Source organism: Podarcis erhardii, assembly GCF_964252035.2.
Source record: "Podarcis erhardii genome assembly, chromosome: 6".
In the NCBI taxonomy this organism is placed as follows: Eukaryota; Metazoa; Chordata; class Lepidosauria; order Squamata; family Lacertidae; genus Podarcis; species Podarcis erhardii.
The window spans coordinates 98,070,740-98,098,542 of record NC_138510.1 but is presented as its reverse complement, the minus strand read 5'-3'; the positions used below and the strand labels follow the sequence as shown (position 1 = coordinate 98,098,542).

General features: G+C 44.4%; 1 protein-coding gene across 2 annotated transcripts; it reads right to left on the bottom strand.

Moving 5' to 3' along the window:
* VAMP4 (vesicle associated membrane protein 4) lies at positions 1 to 27,566 on the bottom strand. Of its 2 annotated transcripts, none has more exons than XM_081867409.1 (8): positions 27,406 to 27,566; positions 24,435 to 24,561; positions 21,500 to 21,546; positions 20,870 to 20,920; positions 9,353 to 9,453; positions 6,818 to 6,897; positions 5,521 to 5,572; positions 1 to 1,716 (listed from the first exon to the last, which is right to left on the bottom strand). In XM_081867409.1, exons 2-8 carry the CDS (start codon positions 24,498 to 24,500, stop codon positions 1,688 to 1,690), a joined length of 426 nt encoding a protein of 141 aa, XP_081723535.1. In that variant the 5' UTR covers positions 24,501 to 24,561; positions 27,406 to 27,566; the 3' UTR covers positions 1 to 1,687. The 2 variants fall into 2 exon arrangements, with proteins under 2 accessions (XP_081723535.1, XP_081723534.1); XM_081867408.1 differs by having other exon boundaries at positions 24,435 to 24,641; positions 27,406 to 27,565.
* Positions 27,567 to 27,803: the final 237 nt, after the last annotated feature.

The following is a 27,803-nucleotide window of genomic DNA, read 5'->3' as shown; positions in this document are numbered from 1 at the left end:
CTTTATTTCACGGGTATTCAGTCCCCTGGAATTCAAGCTAGTAATTTAAAATGTTGTAAGTGCATTGTTGCAAAAAGGCTGCAGACTGAACAAGAAGCTCAATCTCCATACTTCACCTGTCTTAAAGCCAGAAGCCCTGCTTAGTCTGACCTTAGTTAAACCTAAGCTGCACTGTCCTAGGCAATGGTATCCCTCCCTTTTGGCTCCTGCACTAACTGACGACTCTGACTAACATTGGCAATGTATCATCATCTGCTGCCCTGATCTTGCATCTGGTGGGCTGAAGCCTGACCCAAGGGGGGCCACAACAGGAGCACCCCCCCCATGCAAATACATGGCAAGAGATGAAGAAATGGGTCCTCAAGTGCATGTTCGGGTTAAAAGTGGATTCTGGGTCTGGAAACACTGAACATACCAGGGCAGCTGAGGGCAGCAGGCTAGTCTATGGTGTGACACACACAGCGCCAGCGCCAGATCTTGCTGCTGCTCCCCACTGCCTTGCACCTGCATCACTGGCAGGGAGGCCCTGATACTACCAGGTAGGATGGGGGTGGGTGAATTGCATAATTAAGTAGCATGCGTGTGTATGTGCATCTATATTATCTGTATCTGTACAAATAAATAAATAAATAAATACCCAGAGGAGTAGATGTGAACAGACACTTATTATGTTATAGTAACATAATTTATAACCTGTCTTTATGTAGTCATTTTGGTGCAGTTGTCCTGTGCCTAAAACGAAAAGAAAAACTTGAAGTCCCTGGAAGTCTCAAAGCTGCTCCTCACGTTTTGGTAAAAAGTCAGACCAGATGCAGGGTGAATGAAGTTTAAAAGTGAACCTCCTCACATATTCTTAACCTGAACTCACTTGCATCTCACTAGCCAAGGATACTGAGGTGTAAGTAGGAGACTATTTTTTTCCTCTAAAAATGGTTGAAACGTAAACAGTCTGACCCCTTTTTTAAAAAGGAGGCATGTAAACTTGCTTACTCTTAATTATTTGGCAGCAAAACACATGCATGGTTTGGGTTGCACTTGCACAGACCAAAAGGTGTCTCCTTTTCTTCTGTGTGTCTTCATTCAAGTAAACAGTGTTTCCTTCACTTCAATAATTTACTAGGAGCTACATAGTTACAGTTAAAAATAGTTTTTTTACTGGAATGCTTTTATGTCACATCCATAAGCAACAGCGAGAACATGGAGCTTCTGGGTCCCTTAACAAGTACAGAAAGTCTCCTTGCAAATCGTGGTTTTTTAAATATGAGAAAGTGGCATCTTCACAGTTATTCATCTAAATATGTTGCGCTCTCTAAACAATGATATAGAGTTTATACACTGCATCCCTCCCTTATTCTTCCTCCATTGTCCTCTGTCAGAAGTAATAAGAAATTCTGTAAATTATAAATAACATCATTACCAGTTAGCAATAGGTATCTGACTCCAAACTGAGCTTCCTTCCAGGGAGCAACAATGGGGGGTTTGGATTAGATATTGACACTAGAATGAGTTCTTGGCTGAAAAGGATGATTTGCTGGATCCTCTGAATGCTCTTTCTGGAGCTAGTCTGGTGCCTCCAAGGGAGAAGGGGGGACACACTTCAAAGCTATATACATATTATGTTCCACAGAAGTCACACAGCTTCCTCCTATGCTGTCATCCTGAAGCCACCACAATATCCACCAGCAAGTCAAGTGTAGTATTTGAGGATGAGGGGAACTGTAAAAGACAGAAAAGAGGCATCTTTAAAAACACACACAAAATGAATTGTCAACCAACCAGCTTGGGCTCTACATATTTAAGACTCTTGTCTCAGCAGTGACCCAGCACCAATCTCAATCCACAACACCCTTCTAAGAATGCCATTTGTGCAACAAATGTATCACTGACGCCTGGGTGGGTGAGAAAGGGGCTTTGGTCTCACCCAGCAGGGGCTACTCAGCACAGACTCAGTGCGGACTTGAGGGTGGGGATGGGGAGTTGTGTCCTTGCTAATTCTCCCTGACCTCTCAGTGACCTTCAGTACCATTGAACATGGAGCGGAGGTCCAAGTTATGGGTGGGGGGCACCACTTTACGGTGTTTCCGGTCCTACTTGTAGGGACATGTCCAGAGGGCGATGCTTGGGCCCTGTGGGGCTTCAGTGTGGGGTTCCTCAGGGCTTGGTTTTATCCCCCATGCTGTCTAACATCTACATGAAACCGCTGAGTGGGGTCATCCAGAGTTTTGGAGTACATTGTCAACAATATGTTGATGACACTCAGCTCTACTCCTTTACACCTGCAGATGTAGCAGTGGATGTGCTGGACTGTGGTCTTACCTCAGTAATGGACTGGATGAGGGCCAATGAACTGAAGCTCAATCCAAGTAAGACTGAAGCACTCTTAGTGGACGGTTCCCAAGACCCGGTGTATGGGAGGATGCCTCCTCTTGAGAGGGGTTCACTCCCTCTGAAGGAGCAGGATGTAGCTTGGGGAAACTTCTGGATTCCTTGCAGTCACTTGAGGCTCATTTGGCCTCAGAGGCACAGAGTGCCTTGCATCAGCTTCAGCTGGTGGTCCAGCTGCACCCCTATCTGGACAGGAATAGCCTAACCTCTGTTGTCTATGCTCTGGTAACCTCTAGGCTGGATTACTGCAATGCTTTGTACATAGGGCTGATTCTGAAGATGGCTTGGAAACTTCAGCTGGTGCAGAATTTGGTGATCAGGTTACTCACTGGTGCAAGACAGTTGTAGAATTGAACACCAATCCTGACCCAACTGCACTGGCTGCCGATTAGTTTCCAGGTGCAATTCAAGGTGCTGGTTTTGACCTCAGTTCAGGACCACAAGACCTCAAGGACTGTCTCTACCTGTGTGAACTGCCCTAGACCCTGCCCTTCTTCAAGAGCCTCCATGAGAGGGCCTTTTCTGCAGTGGCTCCCAATTTGTGAAATGCTCTCCCCAAGGCTGCTTATGTGGTGCCTTTGTTACGTATCTCTAGGCACCAGGCAAAAACATTCCTCTTATCCCAGCCTTTGATTTTTTAATTGTTTCTTAATATGTTATGTATTTTTATGTTTTTTATATTGTAAATCCCCCTGTGATCCTCAGCTGAAGGGTGGTTTAGACATGTAATAAATAAAGATAAAAATAAAGTGACTGAATGACTAAATAAATAAATAACATGGCTAGCTACGTTAACACAATCCCTGGTATTCCTCAGCATTCAAAGCCCACGCCCCTAAGTTTTGGCACAACATATGCATTTCCCAAATAGTGATCCAACTGGGATAGGACAACTAAGTGGACAGGGCAACTATTTTTGCAGTAATACAAAGTTTTCATAATAGGCTCAGTTTTTAAGAACATTATCTATTCCCTTGAAAGGAAAAATTCTTACCATCTCAGCTGGAGTCTGGAAGGGGGAAAGTTTATTTCCTGTCAAAATTGCTTTACTGAACATCCTGTTTCCATCTCTTTCCAATCCTCAAGTCAAAGCAGATGGGATTTTCCACGAATATCATCTCTCAGTTATCCCACTTTTAAGACGAGCAGGCATGTCTTCCAACTCACACCCTTCAAGTATATGTGAGCAGGAAGCAAGAAACTCCCTTGACAGTGTGTGGCTGATCTTTTGGGAAAGCTATGTTCACTGCGTGCACAGACACCAAATGTATCTGGCTTCTGGAATGCCATGAATGGGACAACTCCTGGCCCTACTCTCGTCATGCACCTCAGGAGCAAACCTGGCTCAAAGTCAGGCTGCAGGGGTTAAGCTGCAATTCCCTTCATCCTTTCCCTGGATCCTTCTTCAAAATGCTTACACTGGCCACCTTCCAGTCCTTGGATACAAAGACACATGCATATTTTTAGAAGATTGAGCAATTTCTCAGTTTGATACCAGCCGGTGTTAATTTTTAATTTGTTGATAATTTGCTAATCAGCATAATTTGTCTCAGTTCTTCAGAATGCCTTCCTGCAATATGCTCCTCAAATTAGTTTATTTGCATTGCTTCTTCTTAGGTTGCATTTTCTTTGCAAAGTTTGTGTTTCTTTTTGCTATCATTTGGAAAAGACTTCCATTTTCTTATGGAGGTTTTCTTGTATCCAAAAGCACCGCCAACTTCCAGAAGCCTGGTGATTGCTTTTTTCACATTGTGCGGAGATGGAAAATAATGTCCTATTTTTAGGACTTGAACTTGGCTCCCATTCTTGAGATGATAAAATCAACTCATCCCTAATTGGAAAATGCATAGAGTCCCATGTCGAATTATGTTTCAAGTCTTCCAGGTTTTGGATTCATAAACAACAGAAAGCCATTCCACCTAGTCTATCCATTCCTTTATCCTCCCACAGACAGGGAGATAGCTCCCAATCTCCATCACACCAACAACACTTTCAAGTTTTCCTATAGGTGTGCATAAAGTACAACACTCTTGTGACAAAGGAATTGCCACCATGTTCTAAACTATAAAGAGTTACTGAGTTCCTGTTTAAATCTCTCCAATTAAAATCAATCTTAGAAATGTTCAATTTTGGTTAGATTATATTGATTCCTTCTTAAAAAGGACCCACAAACATTAAAAGCTATTTCAATCCCACAATCTAGGGGCACTCAAAAGTTAATGGCAATATTCTGGGCAACTCCTAAGCTAACAACTCAATAGTACGTCATCCATTAGCCCAAGCAAGAAGACCTGAAGTAGTGTATGTGTCAGAGACCAGGCTGAGGAGTTCTGCTCTGATGAGGAATGGTGAGAGCCTCTCCCTCCCCCTGCTCCTGAGCAGGATCCTGAAGCTACCCAGAAGCAGTGGAGCAGTATAGATTTGGAACAGTGGTTTGCAGAGGGGCATAGTTCTGAAGACAAAAGTTGGGGTGAAGAAGAACTGGAAGAGAGAGAGATAACAGACTCTCTCTCACTGGAAACCATCCAGCCTATCGGTCCAAGGTCACGTAGAGCAGAAAAGTTGGCTACACAAAAAGCACCGTAGTGTGGAAATGACTAGGGGGGAAGTGGGTGGAAATGTTAATTGGGAACACCTTCATTCCGAGAATGGCTGCTCTGTTCTTTTGCTGTGGTGATTAAAGCCTCTTTAAATCAGGGGTCAGCAAACTTTTTCAGCAGGGGGGCCGGTCCACTGTGCCTCAGACCTTGTTGGGGGCCGGACTATATTTTTTGGGGGGGAGGGGGTGAACGAATTCCTATGCCCCACAAATAACCCAGAGATGCATTTTAAATAAAAGGACACCTTCTACTCATGCAAAAACATGCTGATTCATGGACCGTCCACGGGCTGGACTGAGAAGGCGATTGGGCCGGATCTGGCCCCCGGGCCTTAGTTTGCCTACCCATGCTTTAAATGGTAAGCGACTCTTTTTGCTTTGTGCTGCTTATCCTAGGCTGAAGGGGAGGAGGAAGCCGAGTCCCCAAAGCCTGAAAGTATGATTTTTCTTAAGGTTGCAATTCAAGGATGTCTATTTGTTCCACATCTTGCCACTTCACAGAATTTTTACAACAAAGAACTTCAGAAAGCACTTACCAATAATCACTAGCAGGACACCAACAGCAACCAAAGCCACAATTACCTTCATCTGCAGAAGGAAACACAAGCCAAGCCAAGCCATTACTTCCTTATTGCCTACAGAGACTTTTTTAAACCAAGCTAGTATGACTCCTTTCTTCACAATAATGGTGAAAGCTTGCAGAATCAGCTGAACAACTCAAAATGCCTCCAGTCATGTCTTCCATCCACATTTTCAAAATACGGGCATAACGTGGACACTGTAGCAGAGTGGGTAAAGAATCTGGAGGTCTCCACATTCAGCCATGAAGCTCATCAAACTTTTTTACTGGAGTAAAAACACCAGTCTTCAGAGTGTGCACCCACACCCACGCATGTCCCCATAGGTACCAACCTACATTGATCTGATCCAGGCACGTCCAACTCCCAAGAAACTGTGATCTACTCCCAGTATAAAAAAACTCGCAATGATCTACCCGTTGTCATTGGAGGGACAAGGATCTTGCGTGGTGTGGTGTGTGGAAGGTGGAGGCAAAGGGAGCCACGCAGATCCCAATCATGCCTGCCCTCCCTCCTCCCCCCCCCCTGCCGCCACGAAGACCCGGCGGGCGACATTCTTTGCGCTTGCTGCCTGTTCCGACTTTCCCGGCGGCAGGACTCAGTGCGGCGGGGGGGGGGGGCAGCGACATTCCTTGTGTTTGCTGCCTGGCCTTCCCAGCGGTGTCGGAGTAACCTAGCGTCGGGGCCTCCGCTGCAGCAGTGAAGGCCGGGCTGAGCGGCAAGCGCAAGAAACGTCAGCCAACCCTGCCTTCCCAGCGGGACCCAGTGCTTGGGCCTCCGCTGCAACAGTGAAGGCTGGGCAACAAGTGCAAGAAATGTCAGCCAAGCCTGCCTTCCCAGTGGCTGCGGAGGGATCCAGCAGCGGGGCTGTCATTGCAGCAGTGAAGGCTGGGCCAGACGACATTCCTTGCGCTTGCCGCCCAGCCCAGCCTTCCCTGTGGCAACATTCCTTGCCCACTTTATTTAATGCTGTGATCGACCAGGATCACTCTGGTGATCGACCGGTTGATCGTGGTCGACCAGTTGAACATGTCTGATCTAATCTGATTACTTTGGAAAAAGGGTGGAAGAAAGAATCTGGCCTCCTGTGGCAAACACAGCCCATTCTTAACTGCAGTGTGGGGGAAAGTGTTAGCACTCAATTCCCAATATTGTGTATACACTTCATGTTCACACACGTTAACTCTGCCCTTGTGACCTTAATAGGTCTGCTTTTTTAAAAAGTCAACAAATTAATTCCTCTCTGGGACCTCACCTTGCAGCCTCGCCACCACATTTGCCGTCGGAGCTGTTTGGATCGGCTGCTAAAAGCTGTTGCATTGTCAGATAAGCTCTCTGTGCCAGAAAGAGAACATTTATTTTTTATTATTCATCACATTCATATCCCACCTTTTCCTCCAAGAAGCTCAATGATGTCCCCCTCCTCACCTAATCCCTTTGACAACCCTGTGAGGCAGGTTAGGCTGAGAGGCAGTGACTGGCCCAAGGTTACCCAGTGAGCTTAATGGCCAAGTGGAGATTTGATCCCTTCCGTCTCCCAGATCCTAGTCCAACACTCTAACCACAGCGCAACACTGGCTCCCTCATGAACTGAAGCTGCTGCAATACAAGTGAGAAAGCTTTCCATCCTAGCATGCATGTCTGTATTTATACATGCAAGCATATGCAAAGAGGTAATGATCAGGTATTCTTGCAGAGGTACAGTGAATTCCATGTGATTTGTTTCTAAAAGAAGAACATTAGGAATGCAGCCAACATTGTGGTTCATACAAATTGATTTAAGACTCCCCTTCCACCCACATAATTACTTAAGTTTTCTAACTATGTTTGGAAATTGTAATACAACATGTTCATTAACAAATGAGCCCATGCTGTACAGGAAGAAGCAAACATAAAAGTGGCAGAAGTACAAATGATACAAGTTATCTAGCCTACAGCACTCTGCTACGAAGGGACAGGAAATGGTCCTCTGATGTACATCCAAGCCAGGATATGCAAGCCTATATCTCTGCATAACTAGGCAGATTCTGATCACACAAGAGGGCCTGTGTACAAGACCTGCCTCTTTATCTTCCCCATGCATGCAGTGGGAAAGACCCACAGTTAACAAGAGTAAGCAATGGGATGAAAAAAGGCTGGGGACATCACTCAAGTGACATAATGTACATCCTGATGGGCGGGGGGGGGGGGGCTCTGCCTATAGACCACATCTACTACATCATTAAGACAGTAACATTTTGAGGTAAAAATGATAGCAGCGCTTGGGAACTTTCAAAACATTCATAAAGGGCAGTCAGGTAGTTTGCTATTAAGATTTAAACCACACACTGGGTGAGTTAAGATGCAATAGTAAACTAGCTTGGCTTACAAGGCTATTTTTCCCAAACTACTTCCACATGCCTCCTACCTAATGTAATATGAAATATCAGGTGTGGGACAAGTTTGGACATGGCTGCAAAGGAAGTCAAAATGAGAGAGCAATTGTTCATTTGCAAGCAGGGCTCACCAGCAGCAAGAACCGTTAAAGGTGCACTATCAGCACCAAGCAACTGTTTGGTGTTAAAAGTGCGTCTTCAAAGGCGCTAGCATTCAGTGAAAAGCCATTTGATAAGCACTGACAGCAGCCCCCTTTGAACTTATCACCCAACGGCAAAATGGCCCAAGGGTGGGTGAGAAAGGCTGGGATTTAGTTTGCCATCTGGAAAAGTTTCCTCATCCATCACTTAATGTCATGTGAATGTGCTTTGGGCTCATGTACTCCACACGCCCCCCCCCCCAGTGGAGCCATGAGGAGAGCCAAAACCTTTTAAAACTAACCAGGGTTCTGTGTTTTATCTGAACTTGGGGAAACTGGTTAGATTAAAATTATAGTCAGTGAACAAGCCAGGATAATAAACTATAGTTCAATCCTGGCTTGTTTGGACTAACCATAGTTTAACCCACTACAGCTTCCCTGAGTTTGTTAGTAACAAGGAACTCTGGTTATTATAAAAGCAGAAGCTTTTGATTTCCCTCTCATGGCTGTGCCAGAGAACAGTGGTCTGGGAATGAACAAGATTGAAACTTATTTATGTTACATCTAAAAAGGACTATTGCATTAGTAAGTAAATATATATATTGGGACTGTGTGTACATACAAAAGAGACTAAATTCAATATTAGGAATACAATTATAAAGACTAAGGAAAAGGGATGTACTTATTTTGTACAATTAATTATTCTAAGATTGGATGGTTTAGAAATATTTTTGGTAAGGATGGATTCTGTATGCAGGACAGCAAGAACCTTTTAAATCTCTAGTTGCCAGAACATTTTAGGAGTCTGTTTCAGGTTTGTGTTCTAGGCAGGGGATGCCGACGTGGTGCCCACAGGCACAATGAGACCCTTGATATCCTTCCCTGGCACCAACAAAGCACCTGGGTCACACACAAACTGTCACGAAGTGTCTGCTACCTTCTCCCTTGAAGAGCAGATAGCAGGTCTCTCCCACTTCTTTTCAAAGGTCAGATTAATTCTATTGGATCCAACGTTTTCTCAGATCCCTGGAAAAAGTGCAGCATGTATGCATACTCTTTCTCTCTTCTCTTAAGAGGGATTGGCACCCACAGCACTCCCTCAAAAATCCAAAATGTTAGGCAACTCCTGGCATAGGGGGGAACTGAACACTCATAGGTGATCATGTTTGGGATATTCTCAGACTTTGCACAGAGCCCACAACACACTGGATTTAGTACTCTTGAGGACCCTCTTCTGAGGCTGCAAGGGGGAAAAAGAGGCCCAGCTATTCCTACCTGACTTATCCTGCAAGTCATCTAGTCGTTCTCCCCTTTCTATCACCTTGGTGATGTTTTCTTGCATGACATCAATAACTTCATCAACCTGGTTTTGGACACTGGAAAACAGAGCAGGGTGTGGAGGAAGAATCATATTACCCAATGATTTGTCACAAGTGGTAGCAAATGCAGTGGATTATTGGATTCAAATGCAAAGTAGCATATGTAAAGATTTTGAATGGCTTTAAAAATTATGATTTTCTTAAGAATGAAGTGTTCATGTATGGTTTTCCAAATATTTTTTTCAAGAACTGGGTTGCCCAAGGCTACCCAGGAAGTAATGGCTAAGGCAAGACTTGAATTGACAGTAGCAGTCTTATGCATGCAAACTTTACGATACATCTCATTTAATTGACTGTGAAACTTCTAAGTAAACATGAATAGAGCATACATCAAAATATTGGTCTCAAAACCCAAAGTACATTACATTGGCTGTCATTTTTATGCCACATTTATATCCTCACAGACTTTATAACATGGCTTTGGGTCATACTGCATTTTGAATTTAAGAGTTACTGGAAGCTCTACCACACTGAATAATTCCAGAAAAATTGCAACACAATTTTAAATGAAAACTTGAGAAAGTTGTGGCATCAAAGTCATTGAGAACACACACACTCTCCACCCCACCCCCACCCCTGCTTTGCATTCATACCCACCTAGTACATGAAGAACAGGCAGCTTTCAAACAAAATGAGACACAGAATTGAGGGAAATGGATGTATTCCTACCAGTCACACACTATATGTGTGTGTGTGTGTGTGTGTGTGTGTGTGTGTGTGTGTGTGTCTGTGTCTGTCTGTCTGTCTGTCTGTCTAAAACATTTTTAGAAATACCAGTTAAAAAATGAAACTAGCAAACAAGTTATTAAAACATTTAAAATATAAAATGAAAGCAATAATGTTAAAAATGCTTTACTTGCTAAAATTACATGCCTGGGTAGGCTTTGCTGGAACAAAAACATTTTAGCAGGTGTCAAAAACAAGTCAAGGAGAAAGGAGAGTGACCAGGAGGCAAAGTCTTTTGAAGGAAAGAAACAGGTAAAGGGAGGAAAGTGACCAGGGAGAGAAGAAGGGCAGAATGTGTATCTTGCAGTTCCTAATTTCTTTCTTTTTTTGAGATAAGGGGAGGGGGGGAAGGTCTTTGTTTTGTTTCCCACTCTCTCAGAAAGCTTGGGGCCCTGACTTCAAATCTAAACTTCAGTTCATGGCTTGTTCTAATCCTGGAAATCCCACACAGTACCAGATTTTTCTCCAATACAAACAGCTCTTTAATAAGAGTAGGCTTTTAAAGAGAAGCCAAAGGAAGCTCAATTTTCCAGCTAATTACATACCAAAGGTTTAGCTAGAAAAGGGAAGGAAAGGGAAATTTCTATGATTTTTTTTTGGAGCAGGTGTTGTTTTTGTTATCTGCCCTAAGCCAGGGACTGGCTGTGCAGTCTGAATAACATGAAGTAACAGTAATGAGGCAATGACAGCCTTGAGGCATATTGCTCTCAAAAGGTGTTCCGTCAAACATTTAGTCATCATGAGTAAGTAGAGGAAATAAAGGGAATGATAATACCAACCTACTTTACAGGGGTGTTGGAAAGATTATATGCTTTGAACCTACTTGCATCTTAGGGAGTTAGGAAGGTCCACTCCCCTTGCTCTTTCTTACTTCTTCCCTCCATGTACCATGTCTCAAATTGTAACCCACTCATTATTATGAAGTCTACGGCTTCTGCAGTGCTTAGGCAGAAGGCAGCATCAGGGATGCGGAACTTGTGGCCCTTCCAGATGCTGTTGGACTCAAATTCCCATCAGCCCCAGCCAGAGTGGCTAGAGGTCAGGGACAAGGGGTCCGGCAGACCAGCAGCACCTGTAGGACCGCAGGTTCCCAATTCCTGGAATACAGAAATGCTAGTTGTATTCTTATATGTCCTATTAAATGATGACCTGGTTTTCCTCACAGAGATAGACCATCCAGATTCACTTCAGGCTGCAGGTGGTAGCTCACATTAAAAAAAACAAAACCCAACAACCTGGGCATGCCTAGCTTAGCCTTAATATGTTAAGTTTACTATGAGCAGGGGTTTTGAAAAACATTTTTTAAGGAAGTGGTTTGGCATAGTTTATCACTCTTGTGGCAACTAGGCCAAAATGTGCCACTGTTTAGGGTTGCAGCATTCCAAGTGACTTCATTTCAATGGAAGCCAAATTGCAAAGCCATTTATTCTCTCACCCCCAGCAGTGATTAGACCAAACAAAGGAAATGGATGTACACCCTGTTAATTAGGATTAATCTCCAGTGCCCCAATTACACTAAAGTTGTTATGACAGGCTGTCAAGCCTTAAGCTGGAAGGTTGGGGAAAGAGCCTGAGAGGTTGCAGGGCAGTGGGAGGAGAAATACAGATCTGGGGCAGTCGTCCGCTTTGATCCTTGTCCTTCAACAGATATGTACATGGGAGAACATGTGGATAAGTCATTTCCTTTGCCTTGTCTGAGGACTACTGTGGGCATGGGGCTAAGATGGAAACAAAGAAGTTATTGTGGTTTTGCAGTCTTGATATGATGGGCAATCCTCACTTCCTGCTCTTGTTACACTTGTAGCCACTCTTCCTCTAAAGCTGCGTTTCCGAACCTTTTTCTGACCTTGTTTCCTTCCTGTGCCCACCCCATGGATAAAGCCAAGGGGGGTGGACAGCACAGGGGGCAGCTACCCCCCTAGATAAGTGAAAATCAATGCAAATCTGAAGCTCTGCCCCCCCACAAAAGCCTGCCCCCTAACAAAAATCCTGGCTGTGCCTATCCCCCCCATCGTAACAGTAGAAAGGCAGCTATTTAAATGTTTGTTTTATAAATAGAACATGTTTTACTTATAATTTTTATAATTCATACAAAATGCAATTACATAAAATGATAGGAATATAATGGAATGTTGTTAAAGCTGAAAAAGAGAATCAGAGCTGGAAGGGACCCTCAAGGTCCTCTTTCTAGCGCAATCCCCTGCAATGTGGGAAACAACAGCAGTGACAAAACAACAGCAAGCAACTGTATGACAGGCAAGAGGAAGAAAAATCACAGAAATAACACAACAACGCAAACCAATACAGTCAAGGACCACTCACAGAACCATTCTGCCAAACATACATCACAAGACAGCAAACCAACCTCAACCAAAATCATAGAATCATAGAATCACAGAGTTGGAAGAGACCACAAGGGCCATCGAGTCCAACCCCCTGCCAAGCAGGAAACACCATCAGAGCACTCCTGACATATGGTTGTCAAGCCTCTGCTTAAAGACCTCCAAAGAAGGAGACTCCACCACACTCCTTGGCAGCAAATTCCACTGTCGAACAGCTCTTAACTGTCAGGAAGTTCTTCCTAATGTTTAGGTGGAATCTTCTTTCTTGTAGTTTGGATCCATTGCTCTGTGTCCGCTTCTCTGGAGCAGCAGAAAACAACCTTTCTCCCTCCTCTATGTGACATCCTTTTATATATTGGAACATGGCTATCATATCACCCCTTAACCTCCTCTTCTCCAGGCTAAACATGCCCAGCTCCCTTAGCCGTTCCTCATAAGGCATCGTTTCCAGGCCTTTGACCATTTTGGTTGCCCTCCTCTGGACACGTTCCAGTTTGTCAGTGTCCTTCTTGAACTGTGGTGCCCAGAACTGGACACAGTATTCAAGTCTCCAGGGCCAGATGAACTGCATCCACATCTTGGATGCAGTTCATCTGGCCCTGGAGACTTGAATACATCTAAACTAGCCAAGTATTCTTGTACTATCTCCTTAGTTATTCTGGGCTCTGTTTCCTCTGCTGAATCATTTGCTCCAAATTCTTCAGGTCGGGCATTGTTTTCTTTATCGGAGAAGACTGAGGCAAAGAAGGCATTGAGGAGTTCAGCCCTTTCTGTGTCCCCTGTTTGCATTTCACCATCTTCTCCTCTAAGTGACCCACTGTTTCTTTGTTCTTCCTTTTGCTACGAACATACCCATAAAAGCCTTTTTTGTTGCTTTTAACCTCTCTAGCAAGCCTGAGTTCATTCTGTGCTTTAGCTTTTCTGACTTTGTGTCTACACGTGCTGGCTATCTGTTTGAATTCCTCTTTGGTGGTTTCCCCCCTTTTCCATTTTTTGTACACATCCTTTTTTAATCTTAACTCAGTTAAAAGTGCTTTAGATAGCCACCCTGGCTTCTTTAGGCACCTTCCATGTTTCCGTCTCATTGGTATTGCCTGAAGTTGTGCTTTTACTATCTCCCTCTTAACAAACTCCCAGCCATCATGAACTCCCTTTCCTTTTAGTATTACTGTCCATGGGATCTCACCCAGCACTTCCCTAAGTTTTATGAAGTTGGCTTTCTTAAAGTCAAGAAATTGAGTCCTAGTATGCTTGGCTGCTCCTTTCCGCTGTATAGGAAACTTCAGAAGAGCATGATCACTCGCGCCTAATGATCCTTCCACTTCTACCCCACTAACCAGGTCATCAACATTGGTTAGGACCAGATCTAAAATGGCTGTTCCTCTTGTTGCTTCTCCCACTTTCTGGACAATGAAGTTGTCTGCAAGGCCAGTGAGGAATCTGTTTGACCTTATGCTCTTGGCTGAGTTTGACATCCAACAAATATCCGGGTAATTGAAGTCCCCCATTACTACTATCTCCCTTCCTTTTGCATGCTTGGCCATCTGTTCCAGGAAGGCATCATCTATGTCCTCCGTTTGGCTTGGGGATCTATAGTAAACTCCCACAATGAGGTCACTAAGTTAGTTCTAGGTATGAGCTTTCGTGTGCATGCACACTTCTTCAGATACACACCATGCATGCACACGAAAGCTCATACCTAGAACTAACTTAGTTGGTCTTTAAGGTGCTACTGGAAGGAATTTTTTGTTTTGACTATGGCAGACCAACACGGCTACCTATCTGTAATGAGGTCACTGTTATTCTTCTCTCCCTTAATTTTGACCCAAATGCTCTCACTTTGGCTTTGAGGTTCTAAATCTTGGATCTCTTCACAGGTATACACATCCCTGTAAAATCACATACCATAGATTGACAATCCTGCAACAACAACCACAGCTGAATGAAGCATCTAGAAATCACCTTGAACCAACAGACTGGTGACCCCCCTCCCTTTTCCCCTGCTCCCATGCCATTAATATTGCCAGCACCACCACTATCCTCCCGCCTCACCCCTCCATGGAGATCCCCCACTCCCATCCCCACCCGAATACCAACCCAGATGATACCAAATCACACTCCCCACCCACCCCAACAAGCCACACTCTCAGCTCCCCGCTCCAAGGACTCTACCCATAACACAAAAAGAATCACACACGCAAAAATAGACCCACCACCAACCTCTCCATCTCTTCCTTCACCACAAAAAGGCAACATACATACATATATATATATAGTGGTCCAACAACCCATAACATGGATTCAGAATAAAATACAGATTTATACAGACAAACCCCCCAGGAGAGGGAGACCGATGCGTTATTTGTTTAGTCATGGGTATGTTGATCTTTGATTCGTATGACTACTGTGATATCATTGGACTTGTCGTCCAGAAGATACACACAAATAAAATAAGCAGGTAAAAGAAAAGGAAAACGAAGAAAGAAACCCATACCAACTAAAACAATACCCCCAACCTCAATAAAACAATCAACAAACAGGATAAAATCTGACACACAACCAGCATAATGGTGGCGCCGGAGTGTGCCAATGTCCATATCCCTCCCCCAACAAACCAATAATGTTGTTAGTAACACTGACAACACTACTTATAAACCTTATACCCAACACATGCGTCACAAATGTGCTTAACACCATCTCATTGACCACTCCCTACCCGAAATGACTGGGAGGACAGGCTGTTCCCAAACAAGGTCCTCCATGCCAGCTGAGACCCAGGACCAACCAGCTGCAGGCCAGATTATCCTGGATACCCCAAATAAACACCTATATAACTACATATAGGCTACTTTCTAATTCTAAACCCCCTCTTCCCCCACCCATCACACGTTATGTCAGCGCAACTTAATAAGTTTGATAGACAACATAAGGTGACAGAGTCAGGACAACCCAGATGGGTTGGCAGGGAATGATCCTATAAAGCAGATAAGCAGAATGATGGATTGGGAAACACTATCAAAAGAAAATGCATCACCTCATATGTAAACACCATGAAACCACACATTGCCTTCCTACAAGAAATACACAATCCACCCAAAGGAAGCAAACTCTTGAGAAAACCCCACTTCAGTCAATAATGGGTTGTACCTGGCTCAGGAAAGGCCCATGGAGCAGCCATAATACTTAGTAGAGACCTGAACTTCAAAGCCACGACAGTGCTAAAGAGGCAGATTCATTTTCACTAAAGGGACACTGAGTGGCAAAACTAAACAGACCATTGGCTCCATATATGCCCCAAACTCGAAACAACTAGAGTTCATGCAGAAAACACTAAACTAGTTCCTCTCCTTCTCTGAAGGGGAAGCAATTCTGGGAAGTAACTTCAACCTAAATATGAGAGGCATATACCTGAAAGACATCCACCCTCCAACTCCATGGGCAACCTTCCACGGAAGGAAACCCCAAATAATTAAGAACTCTTACAAATTGCTAAAAATGCTTAAAAACAGAGGGCCCTATGACATATGGAGCAAAGAAAACCTGGGAGACACCAGCCACACATTCCAGTCCGGGAGCTATGGCACAGTGTCCAGACTAGATAGACAGGAGCTGAAAAACTCCTTAAACATATAGAACAAAAAAGGAAGGAACTAGACTCACTAGAAATCAACAAAACAATGATCAACATTCTATACTCAAAACAATGCTTCTACAAGTACGGGGGAAAATCACTCAAAACAAGAATAAACTGCATCACCAAAAAAGACGGCAACATAATCTTCTCCAAAGAAATAACCTCAGAATTTGTTGAATTTTACACTGACCTACACACCTCCAGCAACCCACCTGAACAGGAAATCAGAAAATTCCTAGCTGGACTGGCCTTTCCAACCTTAACTGATGAGAAACAGGAATTCCTGGACAGTCCTATCACCCTGGAGGAAATAGATACAGTCCTCAAAAACCTGAAACCACTAAAAGCCCAGACAGCTTTCCAGCAGAGTTCTATAAGAAATTCAAGGAATCCCTGATGACGCCTATTCAACAATATCACAAAAGGGGGCCCCATTCCTAAAACCTGGACCTCCTCCAAGACAGTCTCGAAAGTGGTACCTCAGTTTAAGAACAGTCCTGTTTAAGAACGATTCCGTTTACAAACTCCGCAAAACCGGAAATAGTGTCCCAGTTTGAGAACCCTACCTTAGTCGAAGAACGGAATCTGAACGGCGGAAGGGCACCAGCGGCAGGAAGCCTCGTTAGCGCCTCGGTTTAAGAATGGTTTCGGTTTAAGAACCGCTCAAAGAAAGCAAGTGGCTCTGGGCTGCCTAAATAAAACACTACAGTCCCACAAACCATTACCCGGGAGTAAGGCCCACTGAACTCAGTGCAGCTTTCTTCTGAGTGGACAGTTATTTACTAGCTGCAAGTCAGCAGCACCAGATGACTCTGCCCTGCCCAGCAGTGGTGGCAGCAACAAGCAGCTCCGGCTCGCCCAGCCCTAGCCATTGCCACCCCACCACCGCACTTACCTGACCTCCAGATAGCAGGCTCTATTGGTCAAAGTGGGAGCCTTGACCTGAAGGTTCTGGATAGCAGGCTCAACAAACCCTCTCCCATCGGAAACAAACCAGGACTGCTCCAAGAAAATGCCCATGGCAAAAAGGAGGGAATGGCCAAGCAGATAGGCAGCCAATCAGGATTTTTAAAAATGATTTTTTTCCCTTCACTTCTCACTTCCCTCCCATTTACGCATTTTGGAATATCCGGGGTGGGGGCCAGGGGGCCATGTGGCCCCTGGTTGGGGAACATTGCTCTAAAGCAGGCATAGGCAAACTCAGCCCTCCAGATGTTTTGGGACTACAACTCCCATCATCCCTGACCACTGGTCCTGTTAGCTAGGGATGATGGGAGTTGCAGTCCTAAAACATCTGGAGGGCTGAGTTTGCCTATGCCTACTCTAAAGGACACAGATGGGATAGTGTTTGGTTCCTGCACACACACTTTTGTCAGTACTGTCTAACACAGCTTTAGATCACATCATTTAAAAAAAATCATTAAAATTACTTTGCTCTCCTAACAGAAGTGTGTTTAGGGGTAGTCATAAGTGGTTTCTGTTCCATTTTACTCATGGCTCTGTTGTCTGCCAGTTTTCTAAGTTAATTTCACACAGGAATGCAAGTAAAACAAAACAAGAGAATCTTATGACTGTTCACCTCACCCTGACCACCTCCCCTTGACAGCCTTGTCTCCAAAGTGTTGGTTTTAGTAAAAACAAGTCTCAGACAAGCAATACCAATAAGCAAGGTCACTGGCCCCTTAATCAAATTAATAACGATTTTTGTACTTGAGGTGCTGCCCTTCTGATGATACACCAAGATTTCCTCCCCTTCACAGGAACACTCAGGAAACATCTTCCTACCAGGTTGACTAGTGTTTCCAATGTAAAGGACAGCTACCTTAAGCAAGCCACCCAGATCCATGCAACCTGCACCCCATTTGCTACAGCATAACTGTGCAGAAGAGCTTATTACTTCATATGGCAAAATCACTTAATCCATCTCATTCTAACAGTCTACCCTGGAATACTCAACTCTGGATTGCACTGCTGCATCCTTGCTCTCCTAGAACGCATTGACATCAGCATATGGCAGAGAGAAGTGTGTGAAAAGGTCTCTCTCTACCACTTGCTACGAGTACAAAGGGCTACTTTCTTAATGTCTGGCCAGTGTTCAAAACTCCCCATTGTTCTAGGTGCATTTTGTGACAGGGAGTTTGATTAGCATGAGCAGTTTGAGCTCTGGGTGCAGTACTGTGACTAAGATTTCAGATTAAAACTGCAAAGTGGAAGGAAAGGAGGACCTTTTTCAGCTACTCTCTGTAGAAAAGACCCTCTTAAAAATATTGGGGGATGGACAGGAGAAGAACTAGACCATGTTAAAAATGGAACATAATATTTAGCTGCAGTTCATTCATTTTCAGCTTTGTACTCTTGTTATAAAAAAGCACGTCTAGACATTCCGTTGTTGCGTCCATAACCTAGGTTTAAGGTGCCCTTTAGCTCCTAGCTTTCATATATCAGTTTCTAACACTGTGTCTGACATGAACTGCTCAAGAGCCAACATCTGGACATCCATTGCACTTAAAGAAAAAACAAAGGTGCCCAGATACTAGTTAGTACCAATAACATCTACTTTCAACTACCACTGATAACAAGAATGATCAACAAGTTAGCACCGCAGGAAAAAAAAACCTGGGAAATGTTCTATAGTTCATAACTAACTAAATTCACTATCACAATGTGTGTTGAAGGCCACTAGCACAGATGTGCTTAGAAAGTGATTAGGCAAATTCATGGAGAATAATCTATCAACTGGATGGCTTTTTCTTTGCAAGATTCCATAAGCACTTAGATGGCTGTTAGAAACAGAATGGTCAACAAAATGCCCTCAGTTTGAAGAACGTAAGAACTACACTTCTCAAGGAACAGTAGACAGGATCTCAGCTGTGACAAACTTTCGACATATCATAGCCGTTTCCTGCGTAAGAAGGTGGATGGCCATGAACTTCACACCCCAACAGATTTCAAGCCTAGAATTTGCAGACGTAAAAGCTGCTTGCCTCTGTGCCCCAGAGGAGAGGAGCATGGTGACATGGTTATCAGGTAGCCGCAAGACCCCAGACCTAAATACAGAGCTAACAGAGCCTCAGGAAGTGAGCAATTTCCTCACTGGCTGCCCTGACTTGGCAGACAATTCCAAGAAAGAATTTAAAGGCATACCAAAAGTCAAGCTGGAAAGAAATGCTGTCCTCAATTTTAAGCTCTCCAAACATTCCAATTACAGACTTTCAAAAACTGGTCTACAGTTTCTTTCCAACTTTCTATCATCTGCCATTTTATATTGGTATTTCAATCCAGGGTGGATCACTTTACTGTGTCTGCAAGGAATAAACTCATACACAGCTTCCCTCAGTAAATAGTCAACCTCTATTAATCTGTTCTAGAGACTACAATAATAATCTCTATCCCTCCCCATAAATGAGCACTAATTTTGAGTTCTTTTAAAGGCTTTTTATAGTTCAAGACATGAGCGCCTATTATTCGTTCCTCTCCAAATGAATGTTTCAACTGATAAAAAATCAGTGTCCCAGTATTCAAACTGCAACCATTGCTGGGAAAATAACATTCTTTCTAAACCTTACTATTACTATTTGCACAGCTGCCTGCAGTAGTTCTGGGAGAGTATAGCTGTTGGGTTTTTGTCTGTGTGTGCTTCTGCTCTACCCCAGTCCCCCTTCGCAGACTGAGCAGGTGCCTCACCTCTTGCCTATAGCTGCTCCCTTATTTCAACTGCAGCAAGGATTCCTACCTACAATCCTACCCAGTTTGCATGTGATATGCCTTTGAATGGAACACTATTCCACAAATGCTTCTGTGGTAGACACACTCTTTGAATTGAACCTCCAAGCAGAATGCTTTTGAACAACAGAAGATGAACTTTAGAGCTTCAGAACATATTCAGATACATCAAGACACACACATCGCTTTTCTTTTGGTGATATATGTAATGAATGATGAAAGAAAAGAAAGAATTGCACATGGTGCAGAAAAATTTCAGAGAGATGGACACAAAACAGACAAGTGCACAGGTTTGCCCATCCTAATAAAATCATAGGATACAAGTTTCCAACCCACAGTCAATTGCTATGATGAGCTGCCTCCAAAGATCTTGTCCTGAAAGCCAACACTAATAAACTGAGGTGATCCATTTCTTTAGGATTAATGCTTCTGTGCTGGAATGTGGGGTATATGCAGAATCACCATGGGTTTTAAGCAAGTAAATTGAACTGAACTGGTATCTGAGTGAAGAAGGGGGTTGCCTCCTCCTCCTCCTCCTCCTCCTCCTCCTCCTCCTCCTCCTCCAGGGAACCATTGGATAAGGATGTCAAAGCTAGAGCTTAAGCCTCTTAGCACAAATTGCTCCTGGAAGGTGTCCAAGTTTTGTATTCTTTCCTATTGTTTTGGTACAGTTGGTGATTACTAGCCAAGTTTTAATTGCTTCCAATTTGCTCATTGGCTTTGAACCTATTTCTGCTCTCCAGGAGGTCTTACAAATCTCTAGGCTGTCAACATGGTGGAAGATGGATCATTTAGCCCACAGTACATAAAAAACAAAACACAGCAATGATGTTTACTGGTCTATAGCAAAAGGTCTTAGTGCTGTGGAAACCACTACTAGATTCAACACAAATGCTGCAAAAACCTTAACTAAGACTGTGGCAATTTTATATGAAAACGAAACACAAGCCAAGAAAAGACCCATTTTCAAATGCCACAAAATACTTACTGCCTGATCTTGTCATTCTTGGGTCCAAACCTTGGACCTGATGGCCCTCTCCTGGGAAGACATAACACAAGCTTATTAACAGATCAAACCTGAGGACACAGTTGCTATTCATCTACTTGAGTGAATGAGCGGCATCACATGGCTGATTAACAGGGAGATATTGGGAGGCTGAAAGTATTACACCAGGCATAGGCAAACTTGGCCCTCCAGATGTTTTGGGACTACAGCTCCCATCATCCCTAGTTAACAGAACCAGTGGCTGGGGATGATAGGAGTTGTAGTCCCAAAACATCTAGAGGGCCAAGTTTGCCTATGCCTGTTACACAATACATTGATGGCAAAAGTACTTCAAGAAGACTAGTACAGCCCCCAAGGGGCTGGCAAGGCGAGTCCTCAATCTTACACGCCAAAGTTCACAGCAGGTGCTGTTGGAAAGGGTTCCAGTGAATCTTTCAATCTTTTACCTTGCTTTGAAGATGAACACCTGATGCTGTATCACGTTACATTGGCAAGGCCAGTGCTATACACAACAGAGCTGGGGCCCCATACCAGAGAAGGGAAGAGCAAGCATTAAGAGATCCTCCCCAAAGGTTGTTCAGGTATCCCTGCTTCAGTCTTAGAGATACTTACAAGAAAAAGTCCTCTTCTTCATCTGAATCTTCCTCTAGGAGGTTCCTCTGGAAACATAAAAGATAGATAAGCTCAACAAGAAATACAAGTCTTTCTTGTCCACTTTCAAAGCTAGAAGGTGGCTAGGTCTTTCTTGAGATGCATCTTATTAGCTGCAATCAGCATATCAGTTCTGCTTTAAGTTCTCTAGAGTCCAAATTAAAAGAAAATTTAACTACAAATCCATGATTCATAAAGGAAACGAGCACTTCTGAAAAACTGAAGATTGCTCAGCATTCACACATCTCAATGAAGTACCTCACAGACACCCACGTTCTCCTATTCAGTGCAAGGAGGGATCAGCATTCTTATGTCCTCACCCCCCAAAAAGACAAAATTGTGCTCAAGATAGCCACCAAGTCAACCTCCTAAAACTGAACCTTTTTTGCAGTGTTCTATCTCACACTTGGGAATATAGTCCTGGAACATCCATTACCTAATTATGTATAAGAATATTTATAGGCTTGGGAACATCAGTTTCATCTTAATATGACCTTGACTCAAAAACATGGGAAAGGAGAACACAAACAGGCACAGAGACCCTTCACAGGGCTAGTTCAAGTATTTGCTTATCCACTTCACTGTATCATTCTAAATATAAAGCCACGTGCAAAATGCTTGCCTTAAACTTTCCAGAGGTTGGCAGCAGAAACCTACTCTGGGAATCATGAAAACAAGAGAGAATCAATTTGATCTGGAAAACCAAGAGAGTATATCTAAAAGGGGCACTGCCACAAAAAGTCCTATCACACAAACAACTTTCCATAGGCTTGAAACCACAGAGAAGTGAGACTCTGCCCTCACGCCTCACTCTGCAAAAACCTAACATGCCTACCAGTGTGTCTACTTCATATTTTTAACAAAGCTACTACAGGTAACTTACATCTTACGCTTGTTATACCAATAATATTATATTATACTTATATATTATACTTATGCAATTGCAACTTTACATGACAGGTGGCAATAAACAAACAAACAAAGAGCCAGGAAAAGCTGCCATGGAGAATCTGAGGGTCCTGCTGCTGCCTCACTCCATCGGGCCTAGGCATGGCAAGACAGGCTACAAAAGGACTGCCCAGCAGAGAACACTGTTTTTAAAGCTGCTGTTAATTGTTTTAATAATTTTAAATTGTTTTTGTAAGGGTGCTTTGGGGGATGTGCCTAGGGGGAGAAGAGTGGGGGAGCACAAGGGGGAGCCCAGTAACAGTGGTTCAGGGTAGCAGGAGGTATGGCATTGGAGATGGGGCAGGCCAGGTAAGGGGCACGTGGCACAGGCCAAGGCAACAAAGGAGTGGCTCAAGAAGAAGCACATTAAGGTCCTGGAGTGGCCTAGCCAGTCTCCAGACCTTAATCCCATCGAAAATCTGTGGAGGGAGCTGAATGTTCGAGTAGCTAAACATCAGCCTTGAAATCTTACTGACTTGGAGAAGATCTGCAAAGAGGAGTAGGACAAAATACCTCCTGAGATGTGTGCAAACCTGGTGGCCACCTACAAGAAACGTCCTGACCTCTGTAATTGCCAATACTAAGTCATCTTTTGCAGAGGGATCAAGTACTTATTTCACTCATTATAATGCACATCAATCTCTGACTTTTGCCTTCTGGGTTCCTGGGGTTTTCCCTGTTGCTGTTCTGTCTCTCACAGCCACAATAAACCTACCATTAAAATAATGGACTGGTCATTTCTTAATCAGAGGGCAAACGGGCAAATTTAGCAGGGGATCAAATACTTTCCCCCCTCACTGTATCTCTATCTCCAGGCTCTGTCCAGTCAGAGGGGAATCAAGAGTGTGTGCTCCTAGTTTACCGCCTGCCTCACTGCCCAGCAGTGTCCCTGTCTGAGCTGACAGAGCTGCTGGGGGACTTTAACATCCATGCCGAGGCAACTGGCTCTGGGGCAGCTCAGGACATCGTGGCCACCGTGACAGCCATGGGGCTGTCCCAACATGTTACTGATGTCAGGGACTGACTGGATGAGGAAGAATGGTGGCAGCCAGTAGTCCAGGAGGCAGCTGAGGGGCAAGGGGACTTTGAATCAAGTTCAGACTGGTGGGACAGGGAGGAATCATCCGCAGAGGGTGAGGATGACGGAGAGAGGCTTGAGGTAGCCACAGACGCTGAGTGAGAAGGAGCAGGGCCTGTGATTCCACCCCTTCCCCTCCCCCACTCTCAGTGCAGGAAAGAAGGGTTGAGAAAAGGCTAGAACAATTAAGAAACACTGAATCACAGCAAAAAAAAATAATGCACGGAGGGAGGTATAAATAAGGGGGGGGGAGGGGACAGAACTTTAGCTTCTGCAACTGATGTGCCAGGTACTGACTTCCTGATTACTGAGCCATGAAGCTTGCAAGTACTGTGCCGGATGGAGGGGCTTTTCGGGCAGCCTGACACCCAACACCCATGGCAGGCTATATTCTTCAATATTAGCTGAAGAAAACCTGTTCTATAATATGGGGAGAAAACTCCATATTGTAAAGATATTGGCAAATAATCATCTAAGTATATATCCTTAAATGTACATTAATCATTGATATATTCTGGAATGTTTATTAGACCAGTCCAAACTCCATAGGCAGTTGCACAATGAAACCATCACCATAATCTTGGTGACTTGCAAGAAAAAGTTGTCAAGTCCATCAGGCATGTTTACCATCTTATTTTTTTATGCTATAGCCTGTTCTTCTCTGGGAAAACTAAGAGTAATTTACATGGGACTATCATGCAGCTTCCCATCCATCTACTAACAAGAGCTAGACCATGACATAATAGCACCATATAACTTCACCCTCAGTGACTTAAAAGCAATTATTCTACAGATGGATTTGACTTGTGGGGCCATTCTAACCCGCACATTTAAAACATGCAAAGAAAGCCATTGCCCTCAAGCACTTACCCTCTCACTTTTCACTGACCCAGTAACATCATCATCATTGAGGTGGCGCTTGAATTTTGGAGGCATATTTTCATAAACGTGTTGCTTTTACTTGCCCAATACAAGGAGATGAGGCGAGCCCCACTTCCTAGGAAGAGAGATGGGGTGAAAAAAAATCAATTTCGTTGGGGTTCCATTCTCAGTCACAAAGACTGGCCACAGTGATGCCTGTATGGAAAATAATACAAATCATTAGAATTGTCCAATGCCTTTTATAACACTATGTTATCATCTCTACTCTGTATGCATTATTTTGTATTTGAGCCCATTGCACAAAAATGCCCAAGACAGGTAGTTTTAAAATGCTCAAGACAGGCTTTTAAAATGTATCCTTCTTTCAACCACATTATCAAAAGGGGTGTGCTTGGGCTTTTGAAATTCTCCCAGTTCATTAAAGCCAACCTTAAAAGCCAATGTTTTTTAAGGTGGCAAAGAGGATTTAGGATTTTTACTATTATCGGAATTGGTCATAAGACTGGCAAAGGAACAGGTAAAGGTACTTAAATACTATAACTACAGTCATACCTTGGGTTACAGACGCTTCAGGTTGTGTTTTTTCAGGTTACAAATGCGCCGAAACCCAGAAGTACCGGACGGGATTACTTCCGGGTTTTGGCAGTCGCACATGCGCAGAAGCGGTAAATCGCGCTTTGCACATGCACAGAAGCACCGAATCGCAACCCGTGTGTGCACAGATGCGCCGCTGCGGGTTGCGAGCATGCATCCCGCACGGATCACGTTCGCAACCCGAGTGTCCACTGTATTATCCCATAAAGAAGGTAGTGAGCAGCAATTCCTTTTTAATCATTGACATTTCTAGAAAGGTGGCTAAAAAGAATGGCCACAATCCTACAATTTCAAAAACCTAAAACAGCAAGATCTATTTGAGTAGAACCCTTGGGGTTGTATCCAATGGTGTAACTAAACTCATGGGTCACCCAACCTTCCAGAGCATGTCTGAGGATGGGAAGAGCATGGGGCTGCGGGTGGGAAGAAGAATTGATAGATTCCTTCCTATCAGCTGGGCAACAGTGATGGACAGAACCCACTGTTACTTCTGTACCCACAAATATTTGAAGCTCCCAAGAACAAGAGCAGTGCTTTTTGACCATGGATTCCTCTGCCCCAGCACTCCATTTCCAGCATACTTCCAGGAAGACCCCTGGCAAGGCATGAAAGTCACAACCCTCCTGCCCAATTACTGATGTGCCCTCAGCAATAAATATTCAGAAGATTATTCCTTTGAAACCTAGTACAGTCAAACCTTGGTTTTCGAACATCTCAGGTGCCGAATGTTTCATAAGTTGAACGCAAAACCCCCGGAAGTGAATGCTTCTGTTTTCGAAGGCGCCTCAGAAGTTGAATGGCTTCCAAGGCGCATTTCTTCATTTTTTCAGAGGATTTTGCTGCCAGCCCTTTGATCCTTGGTTTTCAAACATTTTGGAAACTGAACAGACTTCCAGAACCGAGTACGTTCGAAAACCAAGGTTTCACTGTAATGAAACTCCCAGGTCCTCCTTTCAGGCTTCCCAGAGGCATCTGTAAGAACAGGATGATGAACTGAATGGGCCTTCAGCCTGATTCAGCAGGCTCTTCTTACATTCTTAAATGTATTCCAACACATTAACCACATATGTTAGGGGCGGAGAACATTTGTTTCGCCTTCTGGATAACCTTCTGGGAGCTGCATGCCAGTTATGGGCATGGCCAGAGGAAAAAAAGGGGTGGAACAATGGATGTGACTCTTAGTGGTTTAAGTAGGTGAACTACATACCACAACCTTCCTCAACCTACACTCTTCAGAGGACTTCTAAACCATTCCTCTTCTACACACACCTTTCTCGTCCTATATCACCCACTTCATCTCCCTTTTATGCAATCTCAAAGAATCCCATTTCCCTATTTAAATAGGAGGACTGCCCGTCTTTGACTGATTCAAGGGCCTCACAGCATCTCTTTTTTCAACAGCTTGTTTATTTACTGCATTTCTATTCCACTTGTCCTTCAAGGAGCTCAAGGGGGCTCTATCCTCACAACAGCCCTGGGAGGTAGGTTAGGCTAAGAGGCAGTGAATGGCCCAAGGTTGCCCAGTGAGCTTCATGGGGTGCCAAGTGGGGAGATTTGAAGCCCAGTCTCTCCCAGGTCCTAGTACAACACTAATCACTGCACCAAACCCACCTCCCCTTCCCAAGTCACCTACAGCCTTGCTTTTAACTCTTTTCCCATTTCCCTAATCTTTGATTTATTTTTTTAAAGGCCCCTGTTGTAAAACTTCAAAAAGGGCAGCTGCAGCAGAACTGGCACTACTACAGGTGCCCCTTCCCCATTTGTAAGAACTTGATCTCATTTAGTGTGGCACTGCCTGCACTCTGGAACTCCCTGCCAATTGAAAAAAACATTCCTGTTTATACAAGAACTACCCAGATGCTTAGAAAGTCGAAGTAATTCTAATCTGTTTCAGCATTTTAAACTCTTGTATGCTTTTAAAGTAGGGCTGCGGATTTTACTGCAAACCAATTTTTTTTGTGAAGCGCTGAGGCTTTCCGCCCTTTTCTTCCTTCCCAGTCAAGTGGTCTATGTATTTCGCAAAACAAACAAATAAAGAAGACGTGGGGTTTTTTTTGTTATTGTCGTTTTCAGTTGCGACTGTCGGGGGACGGACGGTGTACAAATGCAATAAAGAATAAAACAGCGTTTCCCCCTCGCCTCGCTATGGAGGGCGGGGGCGAAGGAGCCCCTCGACCGCTTCCCCGGCGCCCCCTCCTCTCCCGGCCTCCGGCAGGCCTCCCATCCCGCCCGGCTCCGCCAACGGCCCTCGGCCTCTCGGAGGGTTGACCTCAGCGCCCCTTCCCGTCCTTCCCTCCCTGCACTCGGCCTGCTCAGAAGCCCCCCAGGCCTCCCCGGCCCCGCGACGCCCCTTCCCGCTTCTCACCTGCTTCCTTTCCAGGGCCGGCGCGGAAAGGACCGCGAGGAGGAGGAGGAAGAAGAAGCAGCGCCGTCAGCTGCTGTCCCATCGAGCAGCTCGGCGCTCCTGACAGGGGCGGGGAGCCGAGCGCCGAGCACGTCGTTGGAAAACAACTGCCGCAGCGGGACGTCTGGACCCTGCCGGCCGCCGTAGCCGCCAATCCCCGCCCCCAGCACCTCGGGTTCCCGGGGCGGGGCGGGGCCAGTGGCCCAGGGGGCGGGGCCTTTGCAAGAGGCGTGTTCTTTGCTGCTTCAGGTATTAGTCCGATTTCTGTGTCGTTGCAAACGTGTTGTGGGCAGGCTACTAGTTTGTCTTCTTCTTGCTCTTGTTTTTTATTATGCATTTTATGTTTTCCTTTTGTATCT

What these genes read in the sequence shown, in the direction of transcription:
- VAMP4 (XM_081867409.1), bottom strand. Translation starts at nt 24,500, where the DNA reads ATGCCTCCAAAATTCAAGCGCCACCTCAATGATGATGATGTTACTGGG. An exon ending in TGACTTGCAGGATAAGTCAG is followed by an intron (nt 6,898 to 9,352) that starts GTAGGAATAGCT and finishes TTTCTGGCACAG; the next exon opens with AGAGCTTATCTGACAATGCA. An exon ending in TGTGGTGGCGAGGCTGCAAG is followed by an intron (nt 5,573 to 6,817) that starts GTGAGGTCCCAG and finishes TTCCTTCTGCAG; the next exon opens with ATGAAGGTAATTGTGGCTTT.